At 37.7% G+C, this 11,384-nt stretch overlaps 1 protein-coding gene across 1 annotated transcript; it reads right to left on the bottom strand.

Annotated features, from left to right (window-relative positions):
- Positions 1–3,589: 3,589 nt before the first annotated feature.
- On the bottom strand, positions 3,590–10,530 carry LOC115778223 (uncharacterized). Its single transcript, XM_030726287.1, has 8 exons — positions 10,522–10,530; positions 10,307–10,441; positions 10,052–10,151; positions 5,212–5,391; positions 4,945–5,118; positions 4,802–4,854; positions 4,447–4,537; positions 3,590–4,045 (listed from the first exon to the last, which is right to left on the bottom strand). Exons 1-8 carry the CDS (start codon positions 10,528–10,530, stop codon positions 3,927–3,929), a joined length of 861 nt encoding a protein of 286 aa, XP_030582147.1. The 3' UTR covers positions 3,590–3,926.
- Between the last annotated feature and the right edge of the window lie 854 nt (positions 10,531–11,384).

Here is an 11,384-nt window from a genome sequence, read left to right as displayed (position 1 = left end):
AGCAAACCAGCAGGCCTGGACCTTCTAATACATGTAATTGTCCTCCTCATACATCATGATTGACTATTACAGCGACAAAATGTGCTGAATGTATTAAGTCGAGCATGTAAATTGGTGTTAAATGAGTGCTGTTGTCAAACATTTTATGGTACAAAAAAAAGAGACTGTTGTTGGTACTTCAGATCATAAAATACTCTTAATTGATGTTGTCAATTTGGTTTTATCATTCGCAGCCTTAAGGCTTTTTGGAATTACTTTCCCCATAATCCTGGACAGATTTAAGATTCATCATGTTTAAATATTGTGACAAAGATCTGTTTCAGCGTTTCTGTCCTTATTCCTGTATGAAGATTCACACACATGTACATGTTTTTTGTTTAATGTTCTTTGTTTTTTCCAGCTCTGGGATAAATGCTGTAGACTGTGCAGTCATACGTAGATCGGTCATTATGTGACCAGCAGGCTGTGCTAGTGGACAGGTTGAATGTGACTTAAATAGTTTTGTTTTTGGATTTCTGTCACAGGGCTTATTTTCTGATGACATTGTAATTACATGATGTATAAAAGTGGTGGAGCCATGCTTTCTCAGATTCATACATGTGACTTTTCTGTATAACATTACAGGGAAGTTTATTTTTCCCCCTCAGGATCTGCCTAATATGTTGTTCCCACTAGGGAAATTCATCTTTCCTTTACTGCATTTTCAGAATCAACCAATAAATGTTATCTGTTGATGTTTGACCAGTTGTGTGTTTCATGTTTTTTACTTTAGGAGGAAAGCACTGACAGCATCAATGTAACAATGACTACACACTTTTGAATCCACTATAAGTCCTAAATTCAGAATTTTACCATAGGTAAAAAAAAAACTTGATTTAAGCAAAGTAAAAGTACTCAGCCTAGAGATAAATGCTGTCTGTGAAGCATACTTGGACGTACTTTTGGATTGTTAGAGGGCTGAGGGCTTGCAGGGATGAAGCTCATTATGATAAGTTAGGCATCTAGTGGCTGAGGCTCCACACTCCTGGGGTTCATTTTCACATGTATTTGGGCCCGTATAAGGGCCCTAGGGTTAAGCTAAAAGTCAGAGGTCATGACATTGCTGAATCTTTATATACACTGCTCAAAGAATTAAACACTCTGAAAACAAATCAGATCTCAAGGGGGGAAAAAAAATCATGCTGGGTATCTGCACTGATATTGGGCTGGGTAATGTGTTAGAAACAAGAGGATGGCACATCGTTTGATGGAAATGAAAATTATCAGTTACAGTGGGCTGATTTCAAACCCCATAAATCAAAGTAAAAAAAAAAGATGCAGCAGGCTAGTCCATTTTGCTGAAATTTAACTGCAGCAATTCAAAATGTACTACTCATTGTGTACATACTATTCATTGTGTACATTGTGTAATACTCAGTAGTTTGTATGGCCCCCACATAGTCGCATGCCTGACAGCATCAGGGCATGCACCTAACGAGATGACAGATTTTGACCAGGGCATTGCTGAGCTTCTGGACTGTCTGAGGTGTAACCTGGTGATGTCAGATGACCCAAAACATAATGTCCAAGAGATGTTCTTCTGGATTTAATATAATTCCTTCATCCTCAAGGAACTGCCTGCAAACTGTCGCCATATGAGGCCGGGCATTGTTATGCACCAGGAGGAACCTATGACCCACTGCACTAGCGTAGGGTCTGACAGTGGGTCCAAAGACTTCTTCCCGATACCTAATGACCTATAGTGGATCTGCCAATTCTGGTATTCTGTGGCAAATGCCAATTGGGCTCCACAGTGCCAGGCAGTGAGCAGAGGGCCCATGTCAAGCCCTCAGGCCATCATCAAGGAGTCTGTCTGGTTGTCATTTTGCAGGGCTCTGGCGGTGCTCATCCTGTTCTTTCTTGCACAAAGGAACAGATACGGGTCCTGCTGATGGGTTAAGGACCTTCTTGTTGCTGTCTTTTATCTATGCCCAAGTGCTTTGTCCACCAACCTTTAGACTGGTAGACGACCTGCTCTACCACTTGTGCCACAACTAATATATTTTTATAGGTAGATATTTCAAAACAATGATCAAGTTAGATATGTGTGGCACAGTGGTGCAGTGGTTAGCACATTTACCTCACAGCTAGAACATCCTGGGTCCAAACCTGCTGGCCATTTAAGGACTTTCTGTGTAGAGTTTGCATGTTGCACCTGTGTAGGTTCTCACCAGGTACTTTGACCTTCCCCTGCAGTCCAAAGACATGCTTGTTAGGGTAACTGGGTAATTTGGCCCTTGGTATGAATGTGAGAGTGAGTGATTGTCTGTCTCTATATGTTAGTCCTGTGAAAGACAGGTAGCCTGTCCAGAGCATATGCCACCTTTGGCCCCATGATTGCTAGGATAGGCTCCAGTCCTCTACAACCCTGAACTGGAGGAGGGGAAAGAAAATGGATGGATGGAATTTTGATATCTGTAATAAGATAAGGGCTCAGAGTTGACAAAACATTTTTTTTTTTTGTAAGAGGAGAAATGCCAAATAAAATAGGAGCCCATAGTTTAATCTTTAATGTGTGGCATTTTATGAGCATATAATTCTTTTTAATTATAATTAAATTGTAGAGGAAAAAGACTTGGAACATTTCCCTTTGAGATATAGTGTAATGGGGGTAACAAGTGATAAGAAATTTAAATAATTAAACATTATACCGTAATCTTGTCTTTTTACTGCACTTTTGTGAAGTATTATTTGGACTATGCTTCTCCTGCAATGGCAGATCTGAATGCCTGCTGTGAAAAAGAGCTGTAAATTACAAGCAGCAATGTATTTGTTAAAAGTATATATTTCAGGTTTACTGGTTTTTAAACAGTAAAATAAATATATTTTCAGAAATTGCTGCGCTTACTTTCAAATAACGCACAGTAGTTAATATTTTCTCACTGTCACAGTAAGCAGTGTGGTGGGGTAATTTTTAAAAAAGCATAAGAAATGTAACATTTGGCTTCTTTTTTATTCATCACAGCAGGACTGACAGTGGATGACTGTCAAACATAATGAATTGTCATACTTCACACATATTTCAGTATATTAAAAAACTGTGGAATAAATTTGCGACTGAAAATAATATCCAGAAAAGTCTGGCAGGTTTTTCATCACACACTGAAACTCAATCATTATGTATTTATTTTTTAATATATACACAAGGTCATGGTCTTTTGTAGCTTCTGCATTTTATAAATGCAAGATTATTTAAAATATAAACAAAAACAAAATAGGAAATATAGTATAACACAAAACACACTACACAATATGTTGCCTCAAAAATAAAAATATAAAATCACGTTGCTCATGTTGGAAATTTTTTTTTTTTTTTCAAATGTAGCAAAGTTAAATGCACCAAGGTAGAAGAGTCACACACATATTGGATAATGGAGAAGGATGGAATATACAGTGTATTGCAGCTTAGGTCAGCGTTCTGTGAATGAAGCAAGTTTTGAACTCCACTCACACAAACACAAACCTACAAACTGTGCCTGTTTGTTCTGCACTTCATTTATTGGCTAAACATCCAGTCAAGCTCAAAGAAACAGGAGAACAGAAACTGATCATGCACTGCGGTGAAACGAGATCTGTGAGCTTGGTGTCATTTTAGTGAGTTTTAGGCACTAAATCTAAACACGAGTGATGTTGACAGAGGTAAAGCTTGGCTTGGAACTGGATCTTCATTTCAGCATGCTCAGCAGAGAGGGTGACTGATCAGCTAACTGACAGAGCAATATTCCCTGCCCTGTCTCCCGTCTCCTTTTTCTGGCAATTAGCAGTCAGCTTATCAGATAGACAATAAGAGGGAAATATCTGAAGAAAGCTTCAGAGAAAATCACTCTTTGATCAGATATTTGGTAAACACAAAGAGAAGGTGGATGGAGTTGTTAGTGGGTGCATGGCTACGGCATCAGTGGTTGCTGATGTGTGGACCAGTCAGAGAGTTCCTTGATGTAGTTTGGACCAAATAGATCGCTGCAGTTCTCCGTGTGCAGAGGATATGGATTATCATCACCAGGACCTGAGGAGCACAAAACAGCATATAAACACACAATCATGACTATTAGCTAAACATTAGTGCATTTCATTTTATCTAATTTTTACAGATTGTTATAAGCATACAAAAAAGTATTTAATTTTATCTGGCAGGCACTAACACTAATCTATCTAATAGATGCGTGTTTGTGTTTGATTTGTCTTTTTGAGTCTCTCCCGCAAATTTATTCAAAGTTTTCTGTTATACTAAAAATCAACAAACTGAGAAACAGTAAAATTCTATCCTGCAGTTTAATTCTGTGAAGCAGAGAGCAGCATAGAATAGCAATACTTTTTCATATTTGAGATATGATTTAATTTCTGAACTCTAATAATCCAACATTTGAAGGAATCATTAAACCATTTTACATAAATAAGGTGTCATACAGTGCCAGTGGTTCCATAGACTGTGCGTTCTCCACCCTCTCTGTTCCGCGGCCTGGTTCCAGAGGTCAGTGTTGCTTAAGTGGTCCATCAGCTGCAGGAGACGAAACACTGAAAGTCAATTAAACAGATACGCAAAGCACCACATACAGAACCCAAACTGCAGTGAAAAGAAAATCCCAGCACACTGATCTCAGTTAAGTCGATGATGCAGCTAAATTATGTAGCAGTTGCTTTTCCTTTGTTTTAAGGGGCCAGGCATTTAGTAAAAGAGCCTCTATGATAACAGAAACCACAGCGTTTTGAGAAAACCAAGACTCTTTGAATTTGATTAGTTAGTATATTTAAGATGTGATACCTTAAAGACAGCTTCACTCTGTTCCTGGTCCGTTGATTTGGCATCCCACATCCCTGCAGACCAGCAACAATCAGTCTTTTCAAAATCTCTTTTACATCAAAACCAAAACACCAACAGAGCACTTTAAAGCCAAAACATCTCACCCTGTCTTTGAACGTTGGTAAATGTGTCTTCTGCAACAGGCTCCACCTCCTGCTGTGTTTCTGAAATGGGTCTCATTGTTGTGACTTGCCAAATTTGTGTGTTGTGTGTACCATCAGGCATGCATTCTCCTAAACTGGCCTGTCCTTCTCTGGGTCTGTCGAATAACCGCAGCCCTGAGAGAGGACAGAGTAGAACTGTCACATGAGGCCTGTGTAAAGCAGTCTTTTCTCATAAAGTGGGGAATACATTTTAAGTCGGTTTCTTACCTCTTCTGCGTTTCTGTGTTTGGGAATTGGGCAGCATCCTGTACACTCTATAGGCATTACTGCCTCTCTTCCTGCTGTGTTCACGCAGCTCACAGATGTCAGGCAGAGAATTCAAAGCACAGCGGAAATTTGCTTTCCATGTCTTTGGATCTGGCTTGTCTTTGCCTGGACGGTACCGTCCTGAAGTTAAGAAGCACAGAAACAGTTGTAAATTCTGAATACTTATTGCCAAGGATAAGACAAAAACACAAATCATTGTCCACTTACCAGGACTGACCCTGTTTAGGTGTGGGGAGTTGGGGAGATCTGATATGTGCATAGTTTTACCCATAGACTTTATTTAAAAGCTGGACATAGAAATTGAAGAACCTTAAACCTGCATTCTTTCTAATGGCCAGCAGGGGGCAACTCCACTGATTGGAAGTAGCCAGATTGAACAGAAATCTATAAGAGACTGACTCTGCTTACTTCATGAGTGACTTCTGTAAACATCCTCCTAACTAGGTTATGGTCTCAGTTACAAGTTTCATATCTTCTTCATTACAGCATAATGTTTAGTTTAAAAATCATGGTCCCCATTAGAGTAAATTAGACAACAATGCAAGGTATGATTTAGGGCACGGCTTCCTTGTAATTTACTATGGATACTCATACTCATTAGTGAGCATAGTTATAGAGGCTAAAAAAACATACAAACAATGGGTGGCATCTACAATCAAACTTTGTATGATTTACAGGTGCTGTTGTACCTATAACTACACCTAACAGTAATATCAGTGTCCTGGAATACACCTGTGCATTGTGCAATGTGAGATGTGAAGGTACCCAAACATCCATGATTAGTCCTACATTTTTTATTCTTTTTAATTCATAATATGTATATGTAGTCATTTTTAAAATAGGTCATTTTTGCAGATGATACAAATTTATCTTCTTCTGGGAAAATTGGAAATTGTCTTTTGCATGTTACTGATTAATCTTTTAACCCTTCACTCTCCCACGACGTTCCTGAAGTCTGCTGAGCACATGCTCCTAACTGTCCTAACGTCCAGATTAACAGATAAGAGATGTGGCCTTTGCAGTAGCTGCTCCTAAACCGAGGAACAAACTGCTTAACATTGGACACCTTTAAAACCATTTTTATTCTTAGGCTTTTAGATGAAACTGAAATCTGATTGCTCTTTATTTGTGTTGTTTTACTCATGTTTTCTCAGTTTATGTTTTCTTTTAAAATGCCTTATTCCTTTATGTTACTTTATTCTTTTAGCTTTACTGCACTTATTAAATATTTCATATGAATAAATCTGACCAGACTTGACTTTTGAAAAGGTGTTGTCAGTCTTTAAAACACAGTCTAATATCAACAAACTGTCAACTGTCTTTTATTTTTAAGAAAACTAAATTTATAATTTTTGCAACTCAATCGGGAGCTGAAGAAAATACTGAACTGAAAATAAAAAAAAAAAAAATTGAAGGAGTTCATGCAGCAAAATTTCTGGGTTTCTGATTTATCACAAAAGAACATGGAAATTACAAATTAACTATAATAAAGGGGGGGAAAAAATTCAAAGTCATCAGTAATTTCATATAAAACCAGGGATGTATTGAACTCTGAGGCCCAGCATATAAGTTATTCGTGCTTTATATTTGCATAAATTTCTTACTGTGTGGAACTGTGGGGATCAGCCTTTAACTGTATTATACACTGAATAGTTTTATTACAAAAAAAGAGCAATACGGATTATTAACAAGGCTGGTTGCTATGATCCCACTGATCCACTGTTTTTAAAATTTCACATTATGGGCTTTAATGATTTAGCTTTCTTTAAAAAAAAAAAAAATTGCACATGATGTTCAAAACAAAACAAAAGTCCCTTCCCAGACTGTGCAAATTTTTTTCAGTGTATGAGAGCAAATGTTTGAGAAGTGTTTGCAATTTCACTGAACGAAAAGCCAAAAAACAGATTTAAAGTTACATTTCTGTTGTTGCAGTGAAAATATAAAATAATGGTGGCGTAAATGTAAAAATGTGCGATTTGTTTTTTGTTTTCAAGCATTTACAAGGTTGAATGATGATCATGTTTTCTTTTCCTTTTTCAGCTTAACTGAAACAAATGCAAGGTGGACATAAGCACTGCTTCTGCCTGAACCTGTTTAGTTACTGTTTAGCCCATAGATTGTGGACTTTATATGTACTGTTATAATGTCTGTGTAATAAGTCATTACTGAATATAGTGCTTTTCTATTGGTAAAAAAAAAAAAGGGGGGGGGGGGTTAAAGGGAATTTCTGATTCCGTTAGCGTGACGTGTTTTTGCCATTGTGCCTCTTTTTGTCTTCCTCTCACTGAAGTGAATCAGGGAACAAAAACTAATGCAAAACACATATCAGTGTACGTTCTGCAAACTTCCTACATCCTTCCAGAAAGTACTGCCTTGTCATAGTTCTCTAGTGCATCTGAGAACACACAATTAATCTTAATCACCACTTAATTTGTGGTTAACCAAGTGGTTTGAAAACTATTGCCCTTTGGTTTCAACTATTTGTAACACCACTATTAACAATTGTCAATAAAAATACAATAAGGTACACAACCAAATCAGAACTACTGCATCTGCATCTGCAACTTTTAACTTACTCCTTATTTTTGGTATGCCAAATTGTATTATTATCTATCACCAGCTGCCAGACCATTCATCATTAACCCTGCTGTCAGGTGACTTCATCCAGTCTGTGGTGTTCGTTCTCAAATTTAGCACAACAGTTTATCTTGGCTCTCAGCCAGTCCTCTGAAAAGAACTGTTAAAACTTTAGTAATGAAATCACCGGAGCTTTAAGATCCACTGTGGATCACTTACAGCCGACAAGGACTAACAAGAATTAAAGGGGCACAAGCAGCAGCCACTGAAACCTCCCGTTCATTAAGGTTTTCACAAGTCTTGTGTCAAAAACACAAGTACTGGGTTTTATTTAAGATATTTATTCTATGTACTTCATAGCTTTTTGTTCATGGTAAAATGTTACACTTTTAGAACATATTCATTTTACACAATGTCTGTTTTTACATATTAAGTTCACGAGTATGTTCTGTCTTTTTTTAGCGCTTGTTTTTTTTTAAGCATTAATGTTGTACTTTGACAGCAATTCGATCGCTCTGAACATTCACAGTAAGTGAACTGGAGCTTTCCCATAATATGATGCAGGCACAGTCATGAATCATGACTTTCCCAAGACAGAAATATGTACTGAGTTTAACACATATGTGCGCATGCACTTGTGCTTCTTTGTGTATTGACCATAGCAATAATGCTTGGACAGAAGACTATGAAGCATATATGCTTCATATTCTCTGAATTATGAGAACTGTGTGATCTACAAGAAGAAGTGAGCAAAATTACTTGGTGTTATGCATTTAATTACTATGAGAAGGTTATCAAATTACTTATGAGAAGATGTCAGTTAAATGATCTGGGAGGATTATGTGTACTAGAGTGAGCTTCGGTTAGGAACTGAAGAGTGATAGCAGGGACATACATGAACTGAAAGAGCCTTTGCAGAGGCTTGTAGTGCCAACCTTCCAGAGAGCATCTTTATGTTTGATTGGATGACAACTATTTGAAGTTGCCATGAACCTCTCATCACTTAGTTGGAAAGCATACAGGAATGTGGTAGATCTAGAAAGACTGAACTACACAACTGTGGAGCTCTTCACTGGAAATGCAGCATGGAGGAAACCGGTCTGCAGGCAAAACTTATTAGGGTCGTTTAAACAATGATCACAATGCACAGTGTCCATATTCTGTTTGGCAAAAAATAAAAATAAAAAAATTCCAACAACAACAGGGCAGGCAGATTTGAACTTAGTTTTAAGTAGCATTAAGAAACTTTGTATGTGACCCTGGGAAATTACACAGCTTGTTGAAGATTCTTCTAAATTTGTTGATTTTGTGTGAATTATCTAATCAAGCACAATCTTTTTTGTTTTAGATATATATATTTTAGAGGAGCATTTAACCTCCTCTGACAGATCCCTGGCCAAACTTGTACCAGAGATGTTACATAGACACGGTTCGCAACATAAACTTTCAACCTACCAGAACACAATGGACCACCAAGGAAATTTTTCTTAATCAAGGCAGCTACAATTAAATGAAAATATTTTTACTACCTGTTACATGTCAACAGAAATGAGACTTTTGCCCAACTCTGTGTTTGGTATATTAACAACATAAAACTTGCTGTTCTTTATATCATGTCACTTTAACGTGTGCGTCAAAAATCCCCCTTCAGCACTCATGTATTATCGTTTTTATTACTGTTTACTGTTAAAATATAGATTTTTTTATAGAAGCATTCCAATATGATTAATTATTTGTAGGATGGTACTCTGGTTATATTTGTAGTTTGTGGTGCTCTGTATCAGAACACGAGCATGCAGTGTAACAGTGGAGTACAAGAACTTTATTCTGATGAATTTCTGGTGGCTGTGGCTGAGGAGGTAGAGCAGTACATCTACTAATCGGAAGGTTGGTGGTTCAATCCCTGGCTGCTCCAGCCTGCATGCCAAAGTATCCTTGGATAAGATGCTGAACCCCAAGTTGCTCCCAATGTATTAATCGGAGTGTGAATATGTGCGAATGTTAGATAGAAAGCTTAGCTGTAAGTAAGGTGAACGTAACCGTGTTGTATGCAGCGCTTTGAATGCTCGAGTAGAAAAGAGCTATATAAGCAATGGTCCATTTAGCAACTTGAGCAGTCAGTGCAACAGATGGATATAAAATAGTCTGAGTTGATCTGGGAAACAATGAGATGAAAGAAAACATGTCTGTGTTTGGCTCTTACCAGTGTGCATAGCCCAGCTCCTGAAAAGGGTAGCATCTCGCTCAATACTCCAACCATGACGAGCAGCATGTTTCCATGGGATTTGGAAGATTCGTTCGGACTGTTGAATGAAATAAAATAAAATTTTGATGATGTTTATTATGTTTATGTAGCCCAGAGTGTGATTTTATCTACCAGAAACTTTTTAAACTCCAGTTGTATGCAGGTGTGTGTTTAGCTGTACTCCTATATGGTGGTGAGAAGGAGGAGGTCTACCTGGTCCAGCCAGCTGACTCCTGGATATCTCCCAGACTGAATCTGTTCCTCCAGCCACGGCCTCAGCCTGAGTCGGCCTTGTTGTTGTTGTTGCATGCTGCTTAAGCCAGGAGTTTCGGCAATAACAGAAAAATTCTTAGGAGCTCAGATTAAATCAGAGGTTACTGTGGAACACCCTTCCTACCTCACTGCATTCTTCCAATCAGAGAGCTCACATTTAACATGATCCCTTTCCTCCTCCAATAGTCTTCCACATATTCTCTTCCTGTTACAGAAACAAATGTATACTGCATACTGTTCTCTTTGAGTGGAGCTAAAGTGGAATGTGATGTGCACTTTTAACAGGGAGGGCAATTATACAGGCTTTTAATAACTTTCCTGCTACTCCAGTAGTTAGATATACACCGAAATGCTGCTTTACTGTAACCAGTTGTTTAAAGTTAATATAAAAAGAAACTTTAAACAACTGCTATATGTGAATATATAATATGTTTGTGTGGTGCATGTCTTTTTGCATGTGTCACCTGCTGCAAGAAACTCAGTGTCAAAATATTTTATTGTGGTTTTCTATTAAGTATAGTGCAGATGTGAAATAGCGTCTGTTCACGGTGAGACCACAAGATGGAAGCACAAGTAATGGTGTGGTAACAGTGAAGCTCCTTTACATGTTTTTACATGTTGCAACACTGCCTCGACACATTTAGTGTACATGAAAACACAAGCTCAGCTCAGGTAACGTCAGTTAAACAGGAGCATTTCTTTGAAATTTGTCCCCCCCCATTAACACTGATCAGTGTTAATCAGTTTTATTCGTATGACACACACACACACACACACACACACACACACGCTGTTTTATCCATAGACAGGAGTGACATCAAAGGTGTGTTGAAATATGTATGTGATTCACCATAATTGCTTGCTGCCTTTATTTTAAGTCATGTTTAAAGTACAGATATCTGCTGTATGGGGATCCAAATTACAAATACTATGTAATCATGCTATATATTAAATTGTATATTGAATTTTGTTCAGTTCTGCACATATAGGTTGTAATCTAACCTTTGTTATATAAATT

The sequence above is a fragment of the Archocentrus centrarchus genome, chromosome 3, assembly GCF_007364275.1.
Source record: "Archocentrus centrarchus isolate MPI-CPG fArcCen1 chromosome 3, fArcCen1, whole genome shotgun sequence".
In the NCBI taxonomy this organism is placed as follows: Eukaryota; Metazoa; Chordata; class Actinopteri; order Cichliformes; family Cichlidae; genus Archocentrus; species Archocentrus centrarchus.
The sequence above is the reverse complement of the archived record's forward strand: the minus strand, read 5'-3'. Positions and strand labels throughout refer to the sequence as shown.